At 43.5% G+C, this 26,669-nt stretch overlaps 1 protein-coding gene across 1 annotated transcript in view; it reads right to left on the bottom strand.

The window, feature by feature from the left end:
• The window catches only part of bcl3 (BCL3 transcription coactivator), a 75,827-nt gene that overhangs the window by 35,732 nt on the left and 13,426 nt on the right, over window positions 1-26,669 (bottom strand). Inside the window, exon 3 of the mRNA XM_034174017.1 lies at window positions 530-638. Coding sequence (XP_034029908.1) covers window positions 530-638 — 109 coding nt within the window. The remainder of the gene's footprint in view (window positions 1-529; window positions 639-26,669) is intronic.

Raw genomic sequence — 26,669 nt, 5'->3', positions numbered from 1 at the left:
TGAATCTGCTGTGGTGGCCTCGAGTGAAAAAACAGAGTTGCCCAAGTTGACTTGCTTACTTCAAATTGTGCAATTTGGAGGGTACGGTAATGAAAATCTGCTTACTAAAACAGTAAATGAGATCTCTTACTGTTTTAGTAATCCAACAGTTAAAAATTCCAGTATCATGACACCACAAATATTGGACACCTTTTTGAACAACATGTAAAATGAATTGCAAAAGCAATGGTGGGAGCTGCTTTCCTCTGCATGCATTCCCATGGGATAAAAAAGCTTTTCAACCTACCATCTCTGGTTCTCAAGACCAGGCACCTAAGTGGCTCTATTCTACTCTACTCTTCTATTCTACTCTTTCTTTTTTAGATATATCTTAGTATACACTAGCATAGTTCTGCCTTATAACTGGAATATATTATAGAAGACATACCTTACTGAATTTTCATGTGTATGTGCATGTACTGTGTGCTTTTATGCACAAATCTGTTAAAGTATTTTAAGAGGCATGTCTGCATCCATGCACTTGTTTCACCTGACGGAGGTTGTTGTAGATGTCAACTCCTCTCTGAGCCCACACAAGGAGGGAAACCAATGTGTGGATGACCGCCAGTTCTCCCTTCACCACAGCTATATGCAGAGCTCTGGGATGGACACAAAGACACAGAAATATTAATACCACCAGTAGAAAGAAAACAGTTGCAGAAAGTTCCATTTTAAAGGGTTAATCAATTGGACTTTGCATTCTTGTTATTGCAACGCAATAAGTGGAGTGTTTTGCATGAATCAAACATAACAGTTAAGTCCACAGGAATTTGGACAGTAACAGTTTTTGTAGTTTTGCTTCTGTACATCCCCACAATGGAGTTAAAATGAAACAATCAAGATGTGCTTGTAGTGTAGATTGTGAGCAATCATTCACGGGGGGCAAGAAAAGTCTTGCATTAACCTTTTCGGAATTACACCCATTTGTATACATAGTTTCTCCATTTTGGATCCACAAGTAACTGGGCAACCCAAATATAAAAAATAACGTAAATACAGTGATTAAGAATGTGTTAAATCTGTCCGAAGTAGAAGACCTAAGTCGTATTTGGGCCCTGAGGCCTGCTGGTGCCGGTGTTTATCATGGGGTTCGGTAGCATCAAGTGGAGCGACTCCCCTGGATGGGACACAGGTTACTTCCCTAAAGAGGCACCCATTTATAGGTGGGTGGGCTGAGACAATGTAGATTAAGTGTCTTGTCCAAGAACACAAACAGGTGGCATGAGCAGGATTCAAACCCAGGTCTACATAGTGATAGGCCAACTCTGTAACCACTCAGCTACCTGATCAACCAAGTCCAAAGCAGTTCTCAAAAAAAAAAAAAAAAAAAGGATGACCATGCAAGGAGACTCGTGAAGTAAGGCACCCATCACGACTTTGAAGGAGTTATCGGCTTCTGTAGCTTTTATTGGACAAACAGTCTGTTACATCACCAGTTACACAGCTTCACGATTTAACTGAACTTGCAAGAGATTTTAAAAATCAATTCTAGACCTTTTTTTGCTGACTTAATATTGTAATGAGAGGAAAAATGCACACTTGAACAAGACAGTATACATTAGTAGTTTTACTACTGATACTGATGGAGTACCACAAAACAAACAAATAAATAAGTAAATAAGTAAAAAAAACTGCTGCAACTCCTACACTTTTCACCTGGTTTGGATCAAATTACCCTTGAGATAAAGTTCTACACTATGAGGTGTTTTATATATATATATATATATATATATATATATATATATATATATATATATATATATATATAGGCAAAATGGCTTCTATGGTCTTACTGTGTTAGAAATAGAATGTTCCTGGGTATCACCTATAGTGCAATGTTTTTTTGTTATTACTAATTTCCACAAGCACAAGTCATTTTCTTCTAATGCTAATTTGTTATGTGATCATGAGGATGTTCAGACAATTAGATTTAAAACAGCTTTCTGAATTCTGAGTTTTATTGCACACACACACTTTACCGTTTGTGTCTCAGTTTTTTTTTAACTTCATGCAGTTGGGCTGGCTTTGCCTTGCATACTTCAAAACTATTTGAATTTTTGAGACTTACGACAAATTTTATCCAAGAACTTTTGCAAATGTTATACTTAGAAAAAAAAGAAGCAAATTGTCTGAAACTACAAATTGTCTTTGATCAGTTACACAGTGCAGCTCCACAGATGTACATGCATGAGTCAGTCTCCTCTTTTTTCACCCTTATCGAGGCTAAAGGGGAAACCACTATCTGAGGTCTATAGGCGAAGCGAAAGAACATAACGCAGGCCAAAGTTTAGGACAGAGAAACAGGAGGGTGGAGATCTGCACATCATTAGAATAGTTTTCACAATTTTCTTTTTTACTGCAGTCAGAAGAAGCAGCTTCCAGTAAGAGACAGACTGGTTCTCATGTCGCTTCCTGTTGTCAGTAACAATGCAGTTTTGTTCCTGTCTGTGCGCTGTGAAATCCAGCCATAGAGTCTCTGCAGGGTTTGTGACCTGGGGTTTTCTGCAGCCTCATCCAGGGGATAACTCACAATCAGGCAAACGGTGTGACAGGAAGGAGGGATGTTTCTCCAGAAGCAGTTAAAAGTACCCTCAAAAACATTTCAGGTCATCAAAAACGTTCACACAGCGTACTGGCAAAGCACTTGCAACACTTCCTCTGTGCTATGTGTCCCGCTGACATTGAGTTATTAATGACTGTGGTTCTCTCAGTGAAAATTATAGATCACAAATACATGCTAAAAATGTGAATCTGCATGGAGCTACTCTTCCATTTTTGGTGGTGGTGGTAGTGGAGACATTACAGCCCCCAGTGCGCCTCTTACCACTGGGACCACTTTGGAATTTATCTTCCACACCTGCTCCAGTTGCTACTTCAACCCTTGGTACTTATCGATTTTCTTGTGCTCCTTCTTTCTGATGTTGCTCTCGGCTGGGATTCCCACATCTGTCACGACTGTGGCCTTCATTTCCTTACCATCACTATGTCTGGTTGGTTGGCCAACAGCTGCTTGTCTGTCTAGAATTTGAAGGCCCACAGGACCTTCTTAGCCCTTTCGTTCTCAACTACCTTTGGAGGTATCCCCCATCAGGATTTGGGGACTTCTGATCTGTCTGTGTCCCTCAGTGTATGCTGTCCCAGCTTACATCTTGCATCCTCCTACTATGTGCTGGACTGTCTCTGGGACACATTTTCAAAGCCTACAACTTGGGATCTGTCAGCTGTGGTACCACCTAAGCACCAGATCCATAGAGGCTGAAATCTGTGATCCTGTAAAAGAGTAAAAATGATATCACTTTATAAATATGTTAGTGAAACAACATATTACAGGAAGGCGGAAACCAGGCACTTCCTCTTTCATTCTTTTCCACATTACTGTTATCAGAAGGGTGGGGCTGGAAGGCATCATCTGCTGCAGCAGAAATTTATGCACAACTATGGATCTTAAATCATCTTTCACTGACTGATGTTAAGCTGTCTTCCATACATGCTGTAAAATAAAACTGAAATGCAAAGTGTGTCCCTGCTTTTGATGGGTGCAACATGTGCATGTAGTAGTTGTCAAAAATGATCCATTTTTACCCGAGGCCATCAAATATGGCCATCGGGTATTGCGAAGGCTTTGTGTCTTTGTGTCTTTGCTCAGCATAAATCCAGTCCTACTACTGCCAGAGTCTTGTAATTTAGAGGGAACATTCTTGGGACTCCGACGTTTGACAAGTTCAACGAGGACTTACCTTGATGTATTTTAAGAGGTTAAAAAGTCACATTGTGTTTCAATTTGATCTGTATCGTTTTTGAGTAACACGGGTGACAGCCAATCAGAGTAGAGCGACACCGTGATGTCGCTGGTCTCTTCAACACTGCCTCGTTTTGTGTGTTTATATACATGTTTCTCATATATTATGTAAAAGCTAGCGAGACATAAACACTTCTAAAACAAAAACTGCTGCGTTTGGAACCTAATAAAACCTCTGAACTTATTTACAAGGCATTTCGCCGAGGTTAGCATGGTGACGTCACTTCCTGGTGTAGCTACTTGCTAACAGCTTTGTTTCTGGTATATTATGGAAAAGCTAGTGAGAAATATACACTTCTAAAACTGAAAAAGCTATTTTGTAATGTGATAACACCTCTGGAGTCATTTACAAGACATTTTGCTGGCATTAGCTTGCACGCTAACTTTCGCTAACTCAAAGCAAACTTCCTGTGGAGTTCAATTTGTCTCATTTATAATTGCAAATGCACACATGCTGCTATCCAAGCAACGTCTTTTTCAGGGACGTCTGCTTATTTCCAGAAGTGTCAAATCCAGCTTCAGAAAGTAAAAGTCCAGCCACATATTTGTTCCATCTTCCAAATAAACCAGCTGATTATAATTAGTTCACTTCTTCAGGCAGGTGGATGAGCTAATTATTGAGATCACCTGTTTTAGGTGCACAGGTAGAAGAAGCAACACATGGGAGGGTTTTTACTTTTTGAAGCTGGATTTGACACCTCTGCTTATTTCAGCAACACATTGCCAAGCCACATTCTGCACGTGTTACAACACCATGGCTTCGTAGTAAAAGAGTGCGGGTACTAGACTGGCCTGCCTGCAGTCCAGACCTGTTGCCCATTAAAAATGTGTGGCGCATTATGAAGTGTAAAATACGACAACAGAGACCCCGGACTGTTGAACAACTGAAGTCATACATCAAGCAAAAATGGGAAAGAATTCCACCTACAAAGCTTCAACAATTAGTGTCCTCAGTTCCCAAACGCTTATTGAGTGTTGTTAAAAAGAAAGGTGATGTAACACAGTGGTAAACATACCACTGTCCCAGCTTTTTTGAAATTTGTTGCAGGCATCCATTTCAAAATGAGCAAATATTTGCACAAAAACAATAAAGTTTATCAGTTTGAACATTAAATATCTTGTCTTTGTGGTGTATTCAATTAAATACAGGTTGAAGAGGATTTGCAAATCATTGTATTCTGTTTTTATTTACATTTTGCACAATGTCCCAACTTCACTGGAATTGGGGTTGTACATTTGCAAGTGTGAGCATTATAGAGCCAAATAAATGCGATAAAACTTCAACTGTGAATGAAAGTAACAAATAATGACATTAAATGGAAACAGTAAGCTAGCACGGGACACAGCTAATACACGTAGGCCACCATAGATCCCAATGGGAAGAACTGTATAAATTCTGGAAATCTTTCACACAGTATGAAAGTATAATCATAATATTACAGTGTCTCACTTTCTTGTCTCTCTAAGAAGCAGGGCAGCAACTAGGGTTTGAACATTACGTACTTTTAACTAGGTCACAAAGGCTCACCAAGCAATCATGTGTGAACTTGTCCAAGATTTTGTTCCACCAAGTATGTGTGTCCAATATGAATGTAACAGAGAAGTGTTGTGGGAGCTTCTGGAACGTGGGGTTTGAAAATCCAAATCTTTGATAATTCTGTTGCGTACCATATTTTTGTGGTGATTTTCTCCCTCCCCGGGTTCACAGGCAAGGAACAGCATAATGAGATGGAATATGGAGGACTCTGGGTAGACTGAGAAGGAGGAGGTGTTGCATGCAAAAAGTGCTCAACTGCTTCACCTCAGGGAGCTGTAGTTGATGACTGTTGCGCCTATAACTGCTTGCATGCTTTGATAACTTTTGCCAGAAAACTTCCCCATCTCAATCACAAAGTTCAAGGTCAAGTACTCTTGGCTATGAAAGGCAATGACAGACGACAGACAGATAATTGGTTGGTTACTTTCCATCTTACTCCTGTGAAGTGCCTTGGGGCAACTTAAGTTGCCAGTTGGCGCCATATACAAGGTCTATTAGAAAAGTATCCGACCTTATTATTTTTTTCAAAAACCATATGGATTTGAATCACGTGTGATTACATCAGACATGCTTGAACCCTTGTGGGCATGCAAGCGTTTTTTCACGCCTGTCGGTTACGTCATTCGCCTGTGGGCAGTCTTTGAGTGAGGAGTCGCCCACCCTCTCGTCGTTTTTCATTGTTTAGGAATGGCTCAGAGACTGCTGCTTTGTTTGATCAAAATTTTTTCAAAACTGTAAGGCACAACTGAGTGGACACCATTCGATAAATTCAGCTGGTTTTCGATAAAAATTTTAACGGCTGATGAGAGATTTTGGTCTGGTAGTGTCGCCGTAAGGACGGCCCACGGCGGCAGCGTCTCGCCGTTTCAAGTTGAAAACTTCCACATTTCAGGCTCTGTTGACCCAGTAAGTCGTCAGAGAACAGAGAACTTTCAGAAGAAGTCGGCATGAGGAGTTTATTCGGACATTCCATTGTAACGGACATTTTGTAATGAAAGAACGTGCGGGCAGAGTCGCATGTCGGGCCGGACCCAACCGCGGGGGGTCGCGACAGGAAAAACACCTCCGTTGGAAACCTTAACGGGCAAGTTGGAACATGCCCAAGCTGTTAAACAATTTCTCAGTTACTCACTTTTTGACAGCCTTCAAAAGCCGCCTGAATTTTACAAATGGTTTTCAACACGGAGGTGTTTTTCCTGTCGCGGCGCACACAGATTTGCCGAGTCGTCACGGAAACGACTCGGCGAATTTGCGCGCACGTCTTTCATTAAAAAATGTCCTTAAACAGTGGAATGTCCGCATAAAGTCCTCATGCCGGCCTCTTCTGAATCTTCTCTGTTCTCTCACGACGTCCTCGGTGAATTAAGCCTTAAATTAGGATGTTTTCAGGTCAAAACAGGCCGACGACGGCGCCTGGAAGCGCTGCACAACGTCCCGCTCCGTGGGAAGTCCTTACACCGACAGAAACACCTCATAATCTCTCATCAGCCGTTAAACTTTTCACCGAAAACCAGCTTAATTTCTCGAATAGTGTCCACTCGGATATTCCTCACAGGTCCAGAAAAAATTTTGATAAAGCAACGCGCGCCGTCTCGAGCAGCGTGTGAAACAAAGGAATTCAGCCGAGAGGGCGGGACCACATCTCACTCAAGGCCTGCCCACAGGGAAATGACGTCACCGACATGCGTGAAAAAACTCACGCATGCGCACGAGGGTTCAAGCATGATTGGTGTAATCGCACGTCATTCAAATCCATATAGTTAAAAAATAAATAAAAGGGTCGGTTTATTATCTAATAGACCTCGTAAATAAATTGAATGGAGTTGCTGCAAATCATGTTATATACAAAACACCACCATGATTATTTAGGAGAGTAAATAGAACCCATTCGTGCCTAGTGCATTACTTTTCACTCAGGTTATGCACAATATAAAATGGATTGAGTTTGTTGTGCCCCAAAAGTGCTTGCACTATGAGCTTCCAGTCTTTCCCAATCCAGGTCCTTAAGACTCAAAGTACTGCACGTTTTCCATTTGTCCCTGAACTCCTCACAAGCAGATCAGCTCAGTCAGGTGTGTTGAGCTAATCAGCAGCTGGCTGAACAATGGAACACACCTGATTTATTTCATCGTATGCAGTTTGGGCATCCAGTGGCTTTGCATCTTCTTAAATGCACTGGAATTTTTCCATGTTGCACTACAATTTTTGGGGTGAAAATGGGCACGCAGCAGTTTCCGGTAAAGACAAGCGTAATGAATGTTTTTTTTTTTTTGAATGATTCATCCAAAATAACTGGTCTGAAAAGAAGGGAAGCGGGTCAAACATGTCACTGCTTCATTGTACAGCAACTCATCTGGGAAGGGATCAAGAGATCAGACTACAGATTCCTACACCAAGAACCACAAAAAATACAAATTTGGAGAAAAGCCATCACTCGGGACAAATGAACACTCAAATAGCACAGCAAAATAGCACTGGACCTCTTTGGACAAGTGTTTGTCGCTTTGTTTGTCCAATAACTGGCATGAATTTTGAACTAGAAAAGAACAAAAATGACTAGGTGTTTTTCTCCACAAAGTCAGCATTTGCAATTATTAATCACCACAAAATACACAAAATATGTTCTTCATGTGTTCTAGATTAACTACATATTAACTACAAGTCAATTTGCTTAACATCTGTTTAATATCAAAAATTCATGGCAAACCTGCAAAATTCTACCAGAAAACCAGAAACTGTTTCTCACAGATCTCAGACAAAGTCGCACACTCAAGATGTCGTGATATTTGAAATGTAAAGCTACTGGATGGAGAAATGTGTAGCACACTGGGTCCAGAGGACTAGGGTTGGGAAATGCGATATAAGTAAAATTGAATCGAGTTCGACCATGAGCTATAGATCATCAAGGTGGAGTCCTACATGTTTTAAGGTAGAGTTTCTCACCATCTCTCCCTTTATCTGTTTGATCTGGTCCTCTAGCACCCCCAGTTTCTATGCCACACATGGGTTATTATTACAACCCCTGGCAAAAATTATGGAATCACCGGCCTCGGAGGATGTTCATTCAGTTGTTTAATTTTGTAGAAAAAAAGCAGATCACAGACATGACACAAAACTAAAGTCATTTCAAATGGCAACTTTCTGGCTTTAAGAAACACTATAAGAAATCAGGAAAAAAAATTGTGGCAGTCAGTAACGGTTACGTTTTTAGACAAAGCAGAGGGAAAAAAATATGGAATCACTCAATTCTGAGGAAAAAATGATGGAATCATGAAAAACAAAAGAACGCTCCAACACATCACTAGTATTTTGTTGCACCACCTCTGGCTTTTATAACAGCTTGCAGTCTCTGAGGCATGGACTTAATGAGTGACAAACAGTACTCTTCATCAATCTGGCTCCAACTTTCTCTGATTGCTGTTGCCAGATCAGCTTTGCAGGTTGGAGCCTTGTCATGGACCATTTTCTTCAACTTCCACCAAAGATTTTCAATTGGTTTAAGATCCGGACTATTTGCAGGCCATGACATTGACCCTATGTGTCTTTTTGCAAGGAATGTTTTCATAGTTTTTGCTCTATGGCAAGATGCATTATCATCTTGAAAAATGATTTCATCATCCCCAAACATCCTTTCAATTGATGGGATAAGAAAAGTGTCCAAAATATCAACGTAAACTTGTGCATTTATTGATGATGTAATGACAACCCCAGTGCCTTTACCTGACATGCAGCCCCATATCATCAATGACTGTGGAAATTTACATGTTCTCTTCAGACAGTCATCTTTATAAATCTCATTGGAACGGCACCAAACAAACGTTCCAGCATCATCACCTTGCCCAATGCAGATTCGAGATTCATCACTGAATATGACTTTCATCCAGTCATCAACAGTCCACGATTGCTTTTCCTTAGCCCATTGTAACCTTGTTTTTTTCTGTTTAGGTGTTAATGATGGCTTTCGTTTAGCTTTTCTGTATGTAAATCCCATTTCCTTTAGGCGGTTTCTTACAGTTCGGTCACAGACGTTGACTCCAGTTTCCTCCCATTCGTTCCTCATTTGTTTTGTTGTGCATTTTCGATTTTTGAGACATATTGCTTTAAGTTTTCTGTCTTGATGCTTTGATGTCTTCCTTGGTCTACCAGTATGTTTGCCTTTAACAACCTTTCCATGTTTGTATTTGGTCCAGGGTTTAGACACAGCTGACTGTGAACAACCAACATCTTTTACAACATTGCGTGATGATTTACCCTCTTTTAAGAGTTTGATAATCCTCTCCTTTGTTTCAATTGACATCTCTCATGTTGGAGCCATGATTCATGTCAGTCCACTTGGTGCAACAGCTCTCCAAGGTGTGATCACTCCTTTTTAGATGCAGACTAACGAGCAGATCTGATTTGATGCAGGTGTTAGTTTTGGGGATGAAAGTTTACAGGATGATTCCATAATTTATTCCTCAGAATTGAGTGAGTCCATATTTTTTTCCCTCTGCTTGGTCTAAAAAAGTAACCGTTACTGACTGCCACAATTATTTTCTTGATTTCTTATAGTGTTTCTTAAAGCCCAAAAGTTGCCATTTGAAATTACTTTAGTTTTGTGTCATGTCTGTGATCTGCTTTTTTTCTACAAAATTAAACAACTGAATGAACATCCTCCGAGGCCGGTGATTCCATAATTTTTGCCAGGGGTTGTATTTGTGCACTATACAGCTAAGAGTTTACCCCACGTACATACTAAAAGATATATATATTTTTTCCATTATAATCTTTTCTTTGGTGAGCTAGCATGATTAAAATTAGTTCACTTCCTTGTGAAACTACTGTCTAGGAATCAGGACCCAGTTACAACTGAGAAATGAGGGGCAATTGTGCAATATTTGGAAAGAGCAAAGGGGTTAGCTCCGCACAAAGAAAGACACCCATTGTCCTGGCACTCATTTGTTGTTAACTCCAGACTTTCTTTTTGTTGTTGTTGTTGCTGCACTCTAAATTTAATTTTTCTCAGATTATCAAAATTTGCATTTGTGCATCAGAAGAATAACTGTGATGATTTTAAAACAAGCACTAGTGCTCTTGGTGGCTACCAGGCTTATGCTTTGACATGAAACAAACTGATAAGTCCATTTCAAGCTACATGTATTTTCACTCACACCTGCTCCTAATTTCCATCATCCACCAACCATTCAGTTAGTGGTAATATTCAGCAGTTGGCAGTTGATTACTTATACATTTTCAATGGCTCACTCCAATTAAGGGTCGCGGGGGAGCTGGAGCCTATTCTAGCAGTCATAGAGTGTGAGGCGGGGTACACCCAGGACAGGATGCTAGTCTGTCACAGGGCCAAATATAGACAAACAAACCAACACACACCCACACACAAACCTACGGACAATTTAAAGTTTCCAATCCACCTAACCTCCATGTCTTTGGCCGTGGGAGGAAACCGGGGAACCGGAAGAGAACCCACGCAAACACGGGGAGAACATGCAAACTCCATACAGAAAGGCCACAGATGGGAATGGAACCCATGACCTTGTTGCTGTGAGGCAACAGTGTTAACCACTAATCCGTGCTGCCCGTATATTGATTAAGCAAAACTAAATTTGTGTTTTGGATTGAGTCGGTGCATAAAAATTTGCCAAAATTTGCTGTTGTTAGTTCTATATATGCGTGTGTTCTCCAGAAAACATGTCATTTTAAAATCAGTATTTGCACATTTAATACAAAATTTGTTTCTCCACCATGAAATAATCATGTCCCCACAAAGAGGGGAAGTAAAAAAAAAAAATACAAACGCTGGAGCTGCCATCGTTAATCTGGGACTCCTCTAATTTCAACATTCAGTAAGTTTTTCTCATAACTATGGGGTGACTCTCACCGACACCTTCTCTTCTATCTGTAGCCATCTGCTGCTTTTTCTTCTAAGATGAAACTCTACTGCTTGTACTTCTTGGCAGTGGGACAGACCACAGCCCCAGATAACGCCTTGTAAAGCAGCGCTGACGCAGACACGCCGATCTGGCAACGTACACATTCCTGGGGCATGTGCATGTAACACAAGTATAACAAAGTGGTAAATGTCTCTAAGTGAGGCAGCAGCGTAGATGTGGTATCCTGTTTGGTATGAAAGGTGAGAGCTCAACCAGACTGAATGATCAAACTGAAGCTGAACACATCCTGTGGTCTGAGGACCAGCTGAGCTCCGAGTCTGAGACTGAATAGTAAACAAAAGAGAAACACCTCAGCCAAATTAACGAGAAATGGCAACTTTTGGGGCTGTGATCTAGTCTGCTGTCACAACAAATGATGCATCTCTGCCCTGTAAGTCTTATGCATTTATTAAGTGGAACATCAGAGGTTTTCCCACAGTATTTCTGCATTCAGTACAAGCCAACTGTGACAAAATGCAACATGTGAATTCCCCACTGATAGTCGCACTTTTCAGAGCATCATTCCACCTTTTTTTTTTTTTTTTTTTGCATCGCCACTACAAAGTGAGTGAGTGGAGTTGCAGTGAGAGCAGCGCAGTAACGTTTATACCCTCTTTCAGTGTATTATGTCCATGACAGTGTGTCTGCAGTGTTTTTTGCGGTGTAAAGGAGCTGACGTGATGAAATCCCAAACTGTGAAGTCAGCTCAGCGCAGTACGCACAGAACACAACAGACAGTAAATGATGATGCCGATCAAAGCAGAGTCTGACTAATATAATTGTGATCACAAGGAAATCAAGTTTCATACAGTATGAGGCCAATGGTGTCAATAAATACAAAAAAAACCAAAAAAAAAAACTACAGCTCTTGATGAGGCATCGCAGTCCGTCAGGTTTTCTGTTACAGCGAATCTGCAAGAAAACCACAGTGAAGTGAATAAAGTTGCTGTATTTTCTTATTGTTAATGCTCAGCAGTCGAACGTATTTAAATAACTGTAACGTGCTATTAACAAGGCTTGCTACAAATCAATAAATAAAATAAAATATTGATGTATTAAAACAAGATTCTTCAGACAACCTGTCCTGGTCTGCTAATTCTGCAGCTGCTGTGAAGAAGGCACAACAAGAACTGCACTAGCTGAGAGTCCTCAGGAAGCACAATGTGAATGGAACACGGTTGGTGGCATTTTACTGCTCAACAATCGAGAGCGTCTACCTCCTGCATCACAGTGTGGTACAGTAGAGTTCAGAATAATAGTAGTGCTATGTGGCTAAAAAGATTAATCCAGGTTTTGAGTATATTTCTTACTGTTACATGGGAAACAAGGTGTTGTGTGGGCCACCAGAAGAGGAGGTACTGCTGGCCCACCACCACCAGATGGCGCCCTGCCTGGAGTGCGGGCTTCAGGCACAAGAGGGCGCAGTCACCATGGACACAGCCGGGAGTGACAGCTGTCACTCATTATCTCACAACAGCTGTCACTCATCTGCACTTCATCTTGCCACTCCATAAAGACCGGACTTCATCTCCACCTTGTTGCCGAGATATCGTCTACCTTAGGAGGTAATTTGTTCTCAGCCATTGTTTTGTCTACCACAGACAGTGTTTGCTTGTGCTATTTTTGCAGTAGGTTTTGTAAGTGCTTGCAGCTGGAGGCTGGGTTTGGACTGACGTCTTCACTCCAAACCTTTGATAAGTACACATACTACTGCACGTGCCAGCTTTCTGAATGAGAGGTGGAGGTGGAGTTCCACCATTGTTGTTACTGGGTGTTCACACACCCACATCTGATTGTCTCTGCTCCTCGCCAGCAGTACCAGATCCGACACACGGAGACGGTGGCCACCTGGGGTTTTTGGGACTTGGCGGCTCCAGTATTCTCCAGGTTCGGTGGCGGAGGAAATCGTGTGGTTCCGGTTCTTCTCAGGACAGATGTCCTCTATCCTCGAGCCTGCCCACACGTCACCTTTGTTAATTGACTATTGTACACATTCTGTAATCTGCTGTGTTTGGTTGTGCTTTTCACAACAGTAAAGTGTTCATATTTGACTCTTTCATTGTCCGTTCATTTACGCCCCCTGTTGTGGGTCCGTGTCACTACACTTTCACAACAGGATATCTCGGCCAGTGTCATGGATCCCGAGGGGCGTCAACCATCTGTTGGTCAGCCAATGGGAGAGCAGGATGCACTGGCGTCTGCAGGAGGCGTGATTGGTGAGTTGCAGCAAATCCTCACCGCCTTTACTGCTCGGTTGGATCTGATGACCGAGCAAAACATCATCCTTAATCGCAGGATGGAGGCTCTCACCGCACAGGTGGAAGCGGACAGGGGCGCTGGAGCGCAGCCGCTTATGCAGTCGACGTCCGCATCGCGGCTGCAAGATCCGGCTGGAATAACGCTGCGCTCCGCGCCGCCTTCATAAACGGACTGTCGTCGGTCCTGAAGGAGCACCTGGTAGCTAAGGACGAACCGCGGGATTTGGATGAACTTATTGATCTCGTTATACGGTTAGACCCCCTGTGAGCAAGCCAAGTGCTTGCTCACAGGGGGTCGTTTTGACTGTTGGGGTTTTACATAATTATTGTATGGCCTTGCCTTACAATATAAGGCGCCTTGGGGCAACTGTTTGTTGTGATTTGGCGCTATATAAAAAAAATTGATTGATTGATTGATTGATTGAAACAATCGGTTAGAGGAACGCCGTAGGGAGCGAGACGAAGGACGTGGCCGGGCACGCGCCGTCCCTCTCCCTTCCGGGTCTGAAAAGGTTCCACCCTCCCCACGCTCCACAGCCGCAGCGCTCCGTGGGGCAACAGCACCCCCTGCTGACGTTGCTAGGGAGACGCGCAGGGCCAAGATAAGATCAGATGACAGAATGAGGAGGCTGGTCCACGGGGAGTGTTTTTTCTGCAGCTCAAAGGAGCATATACAGAAAAACTGCCCCAAACGGCCAAAACGACAACACTTGCCTTTAGAGACTGGGCTAAAGGGGGGTCATAACATGCACGTGGGACACACACGTATTGCCACACGACTCCCAGTTACAATCCTGAGTGGGGATTTAACCCTTCAAGCCCCAGCACTGGTGGACACGGGGTCAGAAGGGAATCTGCTGGATAGCAGATGAGCTAGGGAAGCAGGGCTCCCTCTGGTGGCGCTCCCTTTGCCATTGCAGGCGTGGGCACTAGATGGCACCCTTCTCCCTTACCTAATCATGCACAAGACACATCCAGTAACTCTGGTGGTGTCTGGAAATCATCGGGAGGAGATTGAGTTTTTTGTGACTCCTTCTACCTCCCGTGTGATTTTGGGCTTCCCGTGGATGTTGAAACACAATCCCCAGATTGATTGGCCATCTGGGGTGGTGGTTCAGTGGAGCGAAACCTGCCATCGGGTGTGTTTAGGATCCTCGGTTCCTCCCGGTTTACAGGCTAAGGAGGAGGTCAAAGTCCCTCCCAATCTGACAGCGGTGCCGGTTGAGTACCACGATCTTGCTGACGTCTTCAGCAAGGATCTGGCACTCACCCTTCCTCCGCACCATCCGTACGATTGTGCCATTGATTTGATACCAGGCGTGGAGTTCCCGTCCAGCAGGCTGTACAACCTCTCACGACCTGAGCGCGAATCAATGGAGACCTACATCCGGGACTCATTAGCTGCCGGGTTGATCCGAAATTCCACCTCCCCGATGGGTGCAGGTTTCTTTTTTGTGGGCAAGAAAGATGGCGGACTTCGTCCATGCATTGATTACAGGGGGCTGAATGAGATTATGGTTCGCGATCGATACCCGTTGCCCTTGTTGGATTCCGTGTTCACCCCCCTGCATGGAGCCAAAATCTTTACAAAATTGGATCTTCGGAATGCGTATCACCTGGTTCGGGTCCGGAAGGGAGACGAATGGAAGACGGCATTTAACACCCCGTTAGGTCACTTTGAGTACCTGGTCATGCTGTTCGGCCTCACTAACGCCCCGGCAACGTTCCAAGCTTTGGTAAACGATGTCTTGCGGGACTTCCTGCACCGATTCGTCTTCGTATATCTGGACGATATTCTCATCTTTTCTCCGGACCCTGAGACTCATGTCCAGCATGTACGTCAGGTCCTGCAGCGGTTGTTGGAGAACCGGCTGTTTGTGAAGGGCGAGAAGTGTGAGTTTCACCACACTTCTTTGTCCTTCCTGGGGTTTATCATCTCCTCTAACTCCGTCACCCCTGATCCGGCCAAGGTTGCGGCGGTGAGAGATTGGCCCCAACCTACAAGCCGTAGGAAGCTGCAACAGTTCCTCGGCTTTGCAAATTTCTACAGGAGGTTCATAAAGGGCTATAGCCAGGTAGTTAGCCCCCTGACAGCCCTGACCTCTCCTGAAGTCCCCTTCCCCTGGTCGGATTGGTGCGAAGCCGCGTTCAAGGAGTTGAAATGACGGTTCTCGACTGCACCAGTGCTGGTGCAGCCCGACCTTAGCCGCCAGTTTGTGGTTGAAGTGGACGCCTCTGACTGAGGGATAGGAGCCATGCTATCCCACAGCGGAGAGACCGATAAGGTCCTTCACCTGTGTGACTATTTTTCCTGCAGGTTGACCCCGGCTGAACGGAATTATGACGTCGGCAATCGAGAACTCCTTGCGGTGAAAGAGGCGCTTGAGGAGTGGAGACACCTGTTGGAGGGAGCGTCTGTGCCATTCACGGTTTTCACTGACCATCGGAACCTGGAGTATATCAGGACCGCCAAGCGGCTGAACCCCAGGCAAGCCCGCTGGTCACTGTTCTTCGGGCGTTTTGACTTCCGGATCACCTACCGCCCCGGGACCAAGAACCAGAGATCGGATGCCTTGTCCCAGGGGCACGAAGATGAAGTCAAGACTGAGCTGTCGGATCCACCGGAGCCCATCCTTCCGGAGTCCACTATCGTGGCCACCCTCACCTGGGACGTGGAGAAGACCATCCGGGAGGCCCTGGCACGGAGCCCGGACCCCGGAACAGGGCCGAAGAACAGACTCTACATCCCACCAGAAGCAAGAGCTGCAGTCTTGGATTTCTGTCACGGTTCCAAGCTTTCCTGTCATCCGGGGGTGCGAAGGACCGTGGCAGTGGTCCGGCAGTGCTTCTGGTGGGCGTCCCTGGAGGCCGACGTCTGGGAATACATCCAGGCCTGCACCATCTGTGCCAGGGGCAAGGCAGACCATCAAAAGGCACAAGGACTTCTCCAGCCGCTTCCTGTGCCTCATCGCCCCTGGTCCCACATCGGCCTGGATTTTGTCACGGGCCTCCCGCCGTCCCAGGGTATGATGACCATCTTCACGATAGTGGACCGATTCTCCAAGGCGGCCCACTTCATGGCCCTCCCGAAGCTCCCTACGGCCCAGGAGACTACTGACCTCCTGGTCCACTACGTTGTCCGTCTGCATGGGATACCAACTGACGTCGTCTCGGATCGTGGTCCCCAGTTCTCCTCACACGTCTGGAGGAGCTTCTGCCGGGAACTGGGGGCCACTGTGAGCCTCTCGTCCGGGTATCAACCGCAGACCAACGGACAGGCAGAACGGGCCAACCAAGAACTGGAGCAAGCCCTGCGCTGTGTGACGTCCACACACCCGACGACCTGGAGTGAACATCTGGCCTGGATCGAGTATGCGCATAACAGCCAGGTGTCCTCTGCCACCGGCCTCTCCCCGTTTGAGGTGTGTCTGGGGTATCAGCCCCCATTGTTTCCTGTGGTGGAGGGAGAGGTCGGTGTGCCCTCGGTCCAGGCCCACCTGCGGAGGTGCCATCGGGTGTGGCACACCGCCCGTTCTGCCTTGTTGAAGGCCCGGACGAGGGCGAAGACCCATGCAGACCACCGGCGATCCCCGGCCCCTGCTTATCAGCCCGGGCAGGAGGTGTGGTTATCCACGAAGGACATCCCCCTCCAGGTGGACTCACCAAAGCTCAAGGACAGATACATAGGGCCCTACAAGATCCTCAAGATCCTCAGTCCTGGATCCATCCCGTGTTTCATGTGTCTAGAATCAAACCACACCACACCTCACCCCTCTGTGCTCCCGGACCGGCGCTGCCTCCTGCCTGGATCATCGACGGGGAGCCGGCTTGGACGGTGCGCCGGCTCCTGGACGTCCGTCGAATGGGCCGGGGGTTCCAGTATTTGGTGGACTGGGAGGGGTATGGACCCGAGGAACGCTCCTGGGTGAAGAGGAGCTTCATCCTGGACCCGGCCCTCCTGGCCAATTTCTACCGCCGCAACCCGGACAAGCCTGGTCGGGCGCCAGGAGGCGCCCGTTGAGGGGGGAGTCCTGTTGTGTGGGCCGCCAGAAGAGGAGGTACTGCTGGCCCACCACCACCAGATGGCGCCCTGCCTGGAGTGCGGGCTTCAGGCAAAAGAGGGCGCAGTCACCATGGACACAGCCGGGAGTGACAGCTGTCACTCATTATCTCACAACAGCTGTCACTCATCTGCACTTCATCTTGCCACTCCATAAAGACCAGACTTCATCTCTACCTCGCTGCCGAGATATCGTCTACCTTAGGAGGTAATTTGTTCTCAGCCATTGTTTTGTCTACCACAGACAGTGTTTGCTTGTGCTATTTTTGCAGTAGGTTTTGTAAGTGCTTGCAGCTGGAGGCTGGGTTTGGACTGACGTCTTCACTCCAAACCTTTGATAAGTACACATACTACTGCACGTGCCAGCTTTCTGAATGAGAGGTGGAGGTGGAGTTCCACCATTGTTGTTACTGGGTGTTCACACACCCACATCTGATTGTCTCTGCTCCTCGCCAGCAGTACCAGATCCGACACGCGGAGACGGTGGCCACCTGGGGTTTTCGGGACTTGGCGGCTCCAGTATTCTCCAGGTTTGGTGGCAGAGGAAATCGTGTGGTTCCGGTTCTTCTCAGGACAGACGTCCTCTATCCTCGAGCCTGCCCACACGTCACCTTTGTTAATTGACTATTGTACACATTCTGTAATCTGCTGTGTTTGGTTGTGCTTTTCACAACAGTAAAGTGTTCATATTTGACTCTTTCATTGTCCGTTCATTTACGCCCCCTGTTGTGGGTCCGTGTCACTACACTTTCACAACACAAGGTACCAGTAGATTCAGTAGATTCTCACAAATCCAACAAGACCAAGCATTCATGAGATGCACACTCTTAAGGCTATGAAATTGGGCTATTAGTAAAAAAAAAAAGTAGAAAAGGGGGAGTTCACAATAATAGTAGTGTGGCATTCAGTCAGTGAGTTCGTCAATTTTGTGGAACAAACAGGTCTGAATCAGGTGTCCCCTATTTAAGGATGAAGCCAGCACCTGTTGAACATTCTTTTCTCTTTGAAAGCCTGAGGAAAATGAGACGTTCAAGACATTGTTCAGAAGAACAGCGTAGTTTGATTAAAAAGTTGATTGGAGAGGGGAAAACTTATACGCAGGTGCAAAAAATTATAGGCTGTTCATCTACAATGATCTCCAATGCTTTAAAATGGACAAAAAAAAAAAAAAAAACAGAGACGCGTGGAAGAAAATGGAAAACAACCATCAAAATGGATAGAAGAATAACCAGAATGGCAAAGGCTCACCCATTGATCAGCTCCAGGATGATCAAAGACAGTCTGGAGTTACCTGTAAGTGCTGTGACTGCTGTGAAGCTAATTTATTTACAAGAATCCACCACAAAGTCCCTCTGTTAAATAAAAGACGTGCAGAAGAGGTTACAATTTGCCAAAGAACACATCAACTGGCCTAAAGAGAAATGGAGGAATATTTTGTGGACTGATGAGAGTAAAATTGTTGTTTTTGGGTCCAAGGGCCGCAGACAGTTTGTGAGACGACCCCCAAACTCTGAATTCAAGCCACAGTTCACAGTGAAGACAGAGAAGCATGGTGGTGCAAGCATCATGATATGGGCATGTTTCTCCTACTATGGTGTTGGGCCTATATATCACATACCAGGTATCATGGATCAGTTTGGATATGTCAAAATACTTGAAGAGGTCATGTTGCCTTATGCTGAAGAGGACATGCCCTTGAAATGGGTGTTTCAACAAGACAATGACCCCAAGCACACTAGTAAATAAGCAAAATTCTGGTTCCAAACCAACAAAATTAATGCCTTGCAGATGTGAAGAAATCATGAAAAACTGTGGGTATACAACTAAATACTAGTTTAGTGATTCACAGGATTGCTAAAAAAAGCAGTTTGAACATAATAGTTTTGAGTTTGTAGCATCAACAGCAGATGCTACTATTATTGTGAACACCCCCTTTTCTACTTTTTTTTTTTACTAATAGCCCAATTTCATAGCCTTAAGAGTGTGCATATCATGAATGCTTGGTCTTGTTGGATTTGTGAGAATCTACTGAATCTACTGGTGGTACCTTGTTTCCCATGTAACAATAAGAAATATACTCAAAACCTGGATTAATCTTTTTAAGTCACATAGCACTACTATTATTCTGAACACTACTGTATGTGGGCTGCTCAACAGAAGACAAGAAAGCTTTATAGAAGGTTATCAACACAGCACAAAAATAAATAAATAAATAAATAAATATCAATCAATCTCGTTACCTCTCGAGCCAAAACCATACTCAAGGATTGGTCTAATTCTCGTCACCACATTTGTCCTCCTCCCCTCAGGGAGGCGCTAATGATCATTAACATGTTGGTCACCAGAACCTTTCAGTTTTTTTCCCCAAGATCATTCACATTCTAAAACAGTATAAGACTATACAGCTACATTACAATCATTATTCATCCTTCAAAAAACAGCATTAAGAATAATTCCCATTCAGGGTTTCAGGATCATACCAATCCATTGTTTATTAAATCAAAGATATCAAAACTTTATGATATGATTTCATTTAAGGCTGTTCAGTTGATGCATAAAGTGAAAAATAAACAATTACCTTTCAAAATTCAAGAATATTTTACGCAGAGAGAAGGAATTATAATTTAATTTAATTTATATTGAATTTATCATATTATTTTAAAATTGCTGGCGCTAGGATGACTAAGAGGTGCTTCTGTGTCTCCATTTGTCGCCCAAAACATGAAATAATTTACTGGAGAAACTTAAGCGATGTCCAGATATCAATTGGTTCAAATTTTGATACAAAGAAATGGTATTTTCTAGATATGTATTAGATGAATGTGGTTGAGTTGTGTTATATGTAGATGCTGTTATACTGGAACCTTTGTTGTTGTTTTGCTTTTAGTTTGTTTTGGGAGCTGTCTGGAGAAATATTTGACTTATTTTATCTTATACAGGCGTGTAGGCGTTGGTAAGCGTTGCTTCTGCCTATGCCTTTAAGCACCATGTATTTTGTTTATTTTCTTATATGTCTTTTCGCCTTTGACTTTTCTGTTATGAGTTGGTTGTTTGTATACGAGTGAATTTCTTTTATACATGGGTGTCTAATAAATTCAATTCAATTCATATACAAAAGAAAAGCCGTTCTCGTGACTCACATTTGTTTTAACTGCAACACCACTGTGATCTGCGCAATAACAACCACACTGTGGATTCTACTGGAATTGTGCAATCAATTCACTTTTATTGTTTTTCTTTCGAGAATGTATTTTTATTGTGTTAATGTGTTACCAGTCCTTCCAGAAATATGCAATAGCAGGATTTCAACAATTAATTAAACAAATAATTCAATCAATATATATCTTTGCATATAGAAATAGAGAGATATCCATGTATCTCAAAATATGCACATGTATATTGGTTGAATTCTTTGTTTAATTCATTGTTGAAATCCTGGCACTGCAAATTTCCGGAAGGTGTGACTTACAGTATGTGACTGGCTTTTATGATACAATAAAGGCATTCTATATCATTATAGTCTGTCTTAAAATTCAACAAGAAAACTCACTCACAAAGCACCCCCCCGCCCCCCCAAGAAGTTACAACATAATCACTGAAGCATTTATTTTGTGTTTCCATTCTGTATTTGGAATTAAACACAACCAGCTGTGTTATGTGTTGTCCTGATCTAAATCACACACCCACGTTTCGATATGGATTTTGAATTTTGCTTTCAAAGTTTAAAGCTGAAAGGTTTATGATTTAGGCAGAACAAATATTATTTACTTATTTATGGACTGATAGGAATATGAAGAAGAGCAAAGTGATACTACTACTACTACTACTACTACTACTACTACTACTACTACTACAAAAAAAAAAAAAAGATTAACAGAGATTTAAAAAAAATGATACATTAGAGTCTTTTTGTGAAACCTGTTCATGCTCAAATTTGAAGTTATGTGTGCGAGAAAGTGTCACTCATGTCACACATGCATGGTCACACATCTTTAGTACTTCAGAATTAGTAATAAACATCACGATAACGCATGGTTTCCCACTTGCAATAGTCTATCTCCTGGCTGGGATCAGTGTATGTTATGGTGCTGTCCCTTACATTTACATGGATGTGGTGCAGTTCTACAGACCCTTCTGGCCTTGCAGTCAATGGGGGATAAAATTCAATTCTCAACCTCTTCGTGTAGCAAATCTTTTTCACAGTAGCCAGCATAGGGTTGTTGCTACACAGTCTACAACACCACTCCACACACTGCTGAAAGAGTTATTTATCTTTAACCAGACTAGCCCATTTTTATTTATTTATTTTAAGAGTGTTGTGTTGACATGGCTAAGTTAGGTAAAGATGGATGATTTTACAGAAAGTGGTGAAACTTCTCACTGTCACCATTAGCTTATGTAGCCATGCTAACTGTAGTTAATGCTAGAGGTTAGTATCTTAAAGACGGCCTATTAGTTAAATGTGCATAACAGCATGTACCATAAAAAGTGGTTTTGGAGACGAGAAAGAAAGGTGTTAGCACCTTCTCCTGAACTTTTTTAAAGGTTTGGCTTCAAAAAGCAAACAGACAAAAGCAAAATGGATAAAAAAAAAAAGTCTGCAGATTGTGCAACACAGACAGAAAACAACCCCAGATTAATCAAATGCTGCAATGGCAATCAAAAACAGCTAATTCCGCTGTGTCATCTTAACAGTGTAGCTGAAAACAGTGACTACAAAATATGACAAAAGTGCTGAGAACACTATAATCCCATAACTGTGTTGAATGCCTGGATAAACAAGGTTGATAACTAAGCATGACAGATGGTGCACCATATGTGGTGTTTTCACCCTATATCATAATATCATGGATAGTCTAAATGCTACCTCTTTGGAAAACCTTTGAGCAGACAAATAATTTGCTATACTTCTCAATATGATTGGATTTTTAAACGTTACCTCCTGCATAAACCTTCACTGACCCTTACTTGAGCCCTGGTGCCATAATTAAATATAAGATTTTCCACCTTTGGCGATATCAACATGTCCACTTTCAGGGGTCTTGGCCAAGGCCTAATGTTAAAATCTCCAAGTTTACAGCAGAATTAAACATGTTTACAGACTGGTACAAAACTGGCTTTGGTCTGTATAGTTTCTCTGTTCACGGCAACTATCCTGTAGGATTGTAGAATATTTATACAACTCATTAATTTAAGCCATTTTAAACCACAAAGTTATGCATAACTAAGGGCTTGGCCTATCTGAGTGACAGCTACTGTCCGCGATAACAGCCAACTGAGACTATGCAATTCGATCCTATCTGAGCATTTTAACACAAATATCTGAGATCATATGGCTTGCTGTGCAGGTGCTAATGGACAGTCTAAAACATTTGCTCTCCAGTGCTACTGGTGGATTAAATCTTAGTATTCATTTTTTAATATTTGTATGTTAGCAATGTCAACAATGATTAGTGGACTTCAATAGCTGAGTATGGTTAGCTACACTGATAGCGCCACAGTTATTGAGGTGTTTTGCTTGTCATTTTTAGTACTGGCATTCAAGCCACCCATTTTAAGAACCACTGGCCAGCACACAAAAATACTGATTAATCAACCCAGGTCACCTAGCTTGTTAGCCTAAGTTAGCTTGGTACCTTCAAAATAAATGGGTGTGTTCAGGTTTTATTCCTCCTGCCCAGGTCACGGCAATCTTGCCCACAGTCTACATTTTTACCCAATTATGGGTTGGCTAGGAGTTAGACGGTAAATGGACTGCATTTATACAATGCATTTCGATCTGAATCAGAAGCTTGAACCACTTTACAATGATGCCTCACATTTGCCCATTCACACACACTGTTGTCAGGGTTCAAGGCGCTTGCTACACACCAGCAGCAACTTGGGAATTAAGAACCTTGCCCAAGGGCCTTTAGTGATTTTTCGGTCAGGCTGGAGTTTGAACCGAGGATCCTCTAGCCTCAAGTCCAACGCTTAACAAGCAGATGATCACCTCCCTCTTAGGTGCAAATAGGCACTGCAGAGGTGATATCTGGAGATGAGATTTAGCACCGCCTCATTACGTTTCAAACTTGCTCTTCAGAAAACCTATGGATGACACCGTGGAGGGTTTTCGTGGAATTTTCTTTGATGATTCTGCCTGTGAAGATCTGGACTCTGAGTACCCTCCTAGTTGCAGTGTTTTTAGTTTTTTTTAAAGGTACACATAGACCCTGTTCATATCAGTCTGAACTTTACACCTGCAACCCACAGATAATGACTGACAGTGTGGATGAGCAACAGAGAGAATTAGTGTGAAAGACAGAGGAGAGAGACAGAGAGGAAGATGAAGCCGACAGAGAGAAAGCGGTAAAGGAGGAAGTGGGGAGCGGATGTTTGGGTTTTTGAGCCCATTCATTTAAAAACACAGAAAAAAAGAAGAAAAGAAAGACAGAGAGAGAAACACCTGAGAAAACCGCAATCATGTTTAAAAGCTCAATGCTCACTGGTTTTCCCGAAACTAAGGGGCTCAAAGGCGCTGAGAAAAAGGATGAACACCCCCATTGACGTAAGAGGCACACGTGCACGCTCAACACGCACAAACACATACACACTAACGATCACACTGACAGGGCAGCTGAGAATGTGCTTTCTGCAGAATTCACAAGAAAAACAGCAAAAAAAATTTAATCAACCACAATGTAACAAGTAGGTACTGAGCTCTCTCAACTTGATAACCAAAAAGGTACTTTTATTCTGAAAAGATTCGTCTGAGGAGATTCTTGTGTGAGCGATAAAGTGAGGATGTTCACAAAAATCATTAACATATTTTATGACAGTGAACAACACATGAAGCGTTTAGAGAAAAAAAATACGAGGTCTGTCAATAAAGTAACAGTCCTTTTTATTTTTTTCAAAAACTATATGGATTTCATTCATATGTTTTTACGTCAGACATGCTTGAACCCTCGTGCGCATGCGTGAGTTTTTCCACGCCTGTCGGTGACGTCAATCGCCTGTGAGCACTCCTTGTGGGAGGAGTCGTCCAGCCCCTCGTCGGAATTCCTTTGTCTGAGAAGTTGCTGAGAGACTGGCGCTTTGTTTGATCAAAATTTTTTCTAAACCTGTGAGACACATCGAAGTGGACACGGTTCGAAAAATTAAGCTGGTTTTTGGTGAAAATTTTAACAGCTGATGAGAGCTTTTGAGGTGATACTGTCGCTTCCCACGGTGCCAGACGTCGTGCAGCGCTCTCAGGCGCCGTCGTCAGCCTGTTTCAAGCTGAAAACCTCCACATTTCAGGCTCTATTGATCCAGGGCATCGTGAGAGAACAGAGACGTTTCAGAAGAAGTCGGTTTCAGCATTTTATCCGGATATTACACTGTTAAAGGAGATTTTTTTTAATGAAAGACGTGCGGGCGGATTGCAGCGTCGGCTCACAGCCGCCGCGACGCTCCGCCACAGGAAAAACACCTCTGTTGGAAGCCTTAAGGACAAGTTGGAACATGTCCAGCTGTCCGCCCTGAATGTTATTGACACCACTTTTTTCTACAAGAAGGTCAGGACCGGGGGATCCTACCTGCCCAGATGGAGCGTATCCTGCGGGCTATGTCCTCGACTCCTGGGGTCTTGGCGTGTTGCATGCTTGGTGCCCTTCTCCGTTGAGGACGTCGGGGATTTCTTCATTTTTGGTCTCATGGTAGCAGGGCTGGTACTTTCTGGCTTATGTGCTGCCCTGATCTACTGGAAAATTGGCAAGACGGCGGCATCAAGAACCATGACCCCTCGCTTGTCCATCATGATTAGCGAGGTTGGCAAGGCAGTGCACTCTCAGACTGCGATGACTCTTGAACTCAGATGCAAATTGGATGACATCTCGGAGCAGATGTGTGCCTTGCAGTTGAAGCTGAAGATTTCAGAGGCCAGTGAATATTCTTAATTCATATTTGGGAATATTCTTAATTCATAAGTGGGATTTGGTTGTGCAAGTGGAACTGTTAAAAAGTGATTTCAGTGCTGAAACCATAACATTGCAGGCTTATCGAGCCTGAAGGTCAAATTGCCCGACTGTCTCCTCCAGAGGGATTTGTTTTGGCCTGGGGAACATTGGCTGTTTCTTATCTCATCTCGCAAAGACAATAAACTGTTTTTCACAGGACTGAAGCATGTTACATTCCCTTCCCCCACCCCCTCCCTCCCCATCAACACCTCCCCTCTCCGGCACCCGCCAACATCATTCCTTCCCCTGCGGGGGCTGTGTGGTTTTTAGCTGCGGCAGGCCCCCGTTACCCCAAAGCTGGCAGCGGCGCGACTCCAGTTGCAGTGGCTACCACACACACACATCGCCTCAAATTGGAAAACGGACTGTTTCAAGCTTAGTGCACATAAACAATGTCAAATGTATATGTGTTGTCTTAAGTCTGATGTGTGCCATTATTACGGTAAACAAGAAATAATTGTGGATTAATTGCTGTTTGTCTGTGGAATGTGAGTGTGGAAATCTCATTGTTGTAATGACAATGATAATAAAGCTATCTATCCATCCATCCATCCATCCATCCATCCATCCATCCATAAGTACCAGACTCAGCACAAATACTATTTTAGACATTACTCTTTTGAAAAAGCAGATAGGCCACTTTAATTTTTAACAGGAAGCCAGGTAGGGGGTCAATGAAGAATTACACAGGGGTCAAAATTTACAAGTCCAAATTTAGAATTTTGCTTCACCACTCTTAAGGTGCCTTGACACTTGCACAAATTTGATACACTGGTACGCAATCTGCCATGCAGAAGAGTAAACTTGTTGTAAACTCGTAAACTGTGCGCTGCTTCGTGTAAGTGAACAAAGAAAATTTTGAAATGTTCAAAACCTCTGTCACACATTAATTAAGTGAACTTTGCATGAACATTGTGCAAACAATTAAAAAACACTGCATGTGAGTGCAAGTGATTGCATCAGTACATCGCATCACAGTGCAGCTCATCTGAATGATTATGACAAGATGTTAAATCTATCATAAACACAATTTTACAGCTACTCATAAGAAGGAATGAACATGCAAC

The sequence above is a fragment of the Thalassophryne amazonica genome, chromosome 7, assembly GCF_902500255.1.
Source record: "Thalassophryne amazonica chromosome 7, fThaAma1.1, whole genome shotgun sequence".
In the NCBI taxonomy this organism is placed as follows: domain Eukaryota; kingdom Metazoa; phylum Chordata; class Actinopteri; order Batrachoidiformes; family Batrachoididae; genus Thalassophryne; species Thalassophryne amazonica.
The sequence above is the reverse complement of the archived record's forward strand: the minus strand, read 5'-3'. Positions and strand labels throughout refer to the sequence as shown.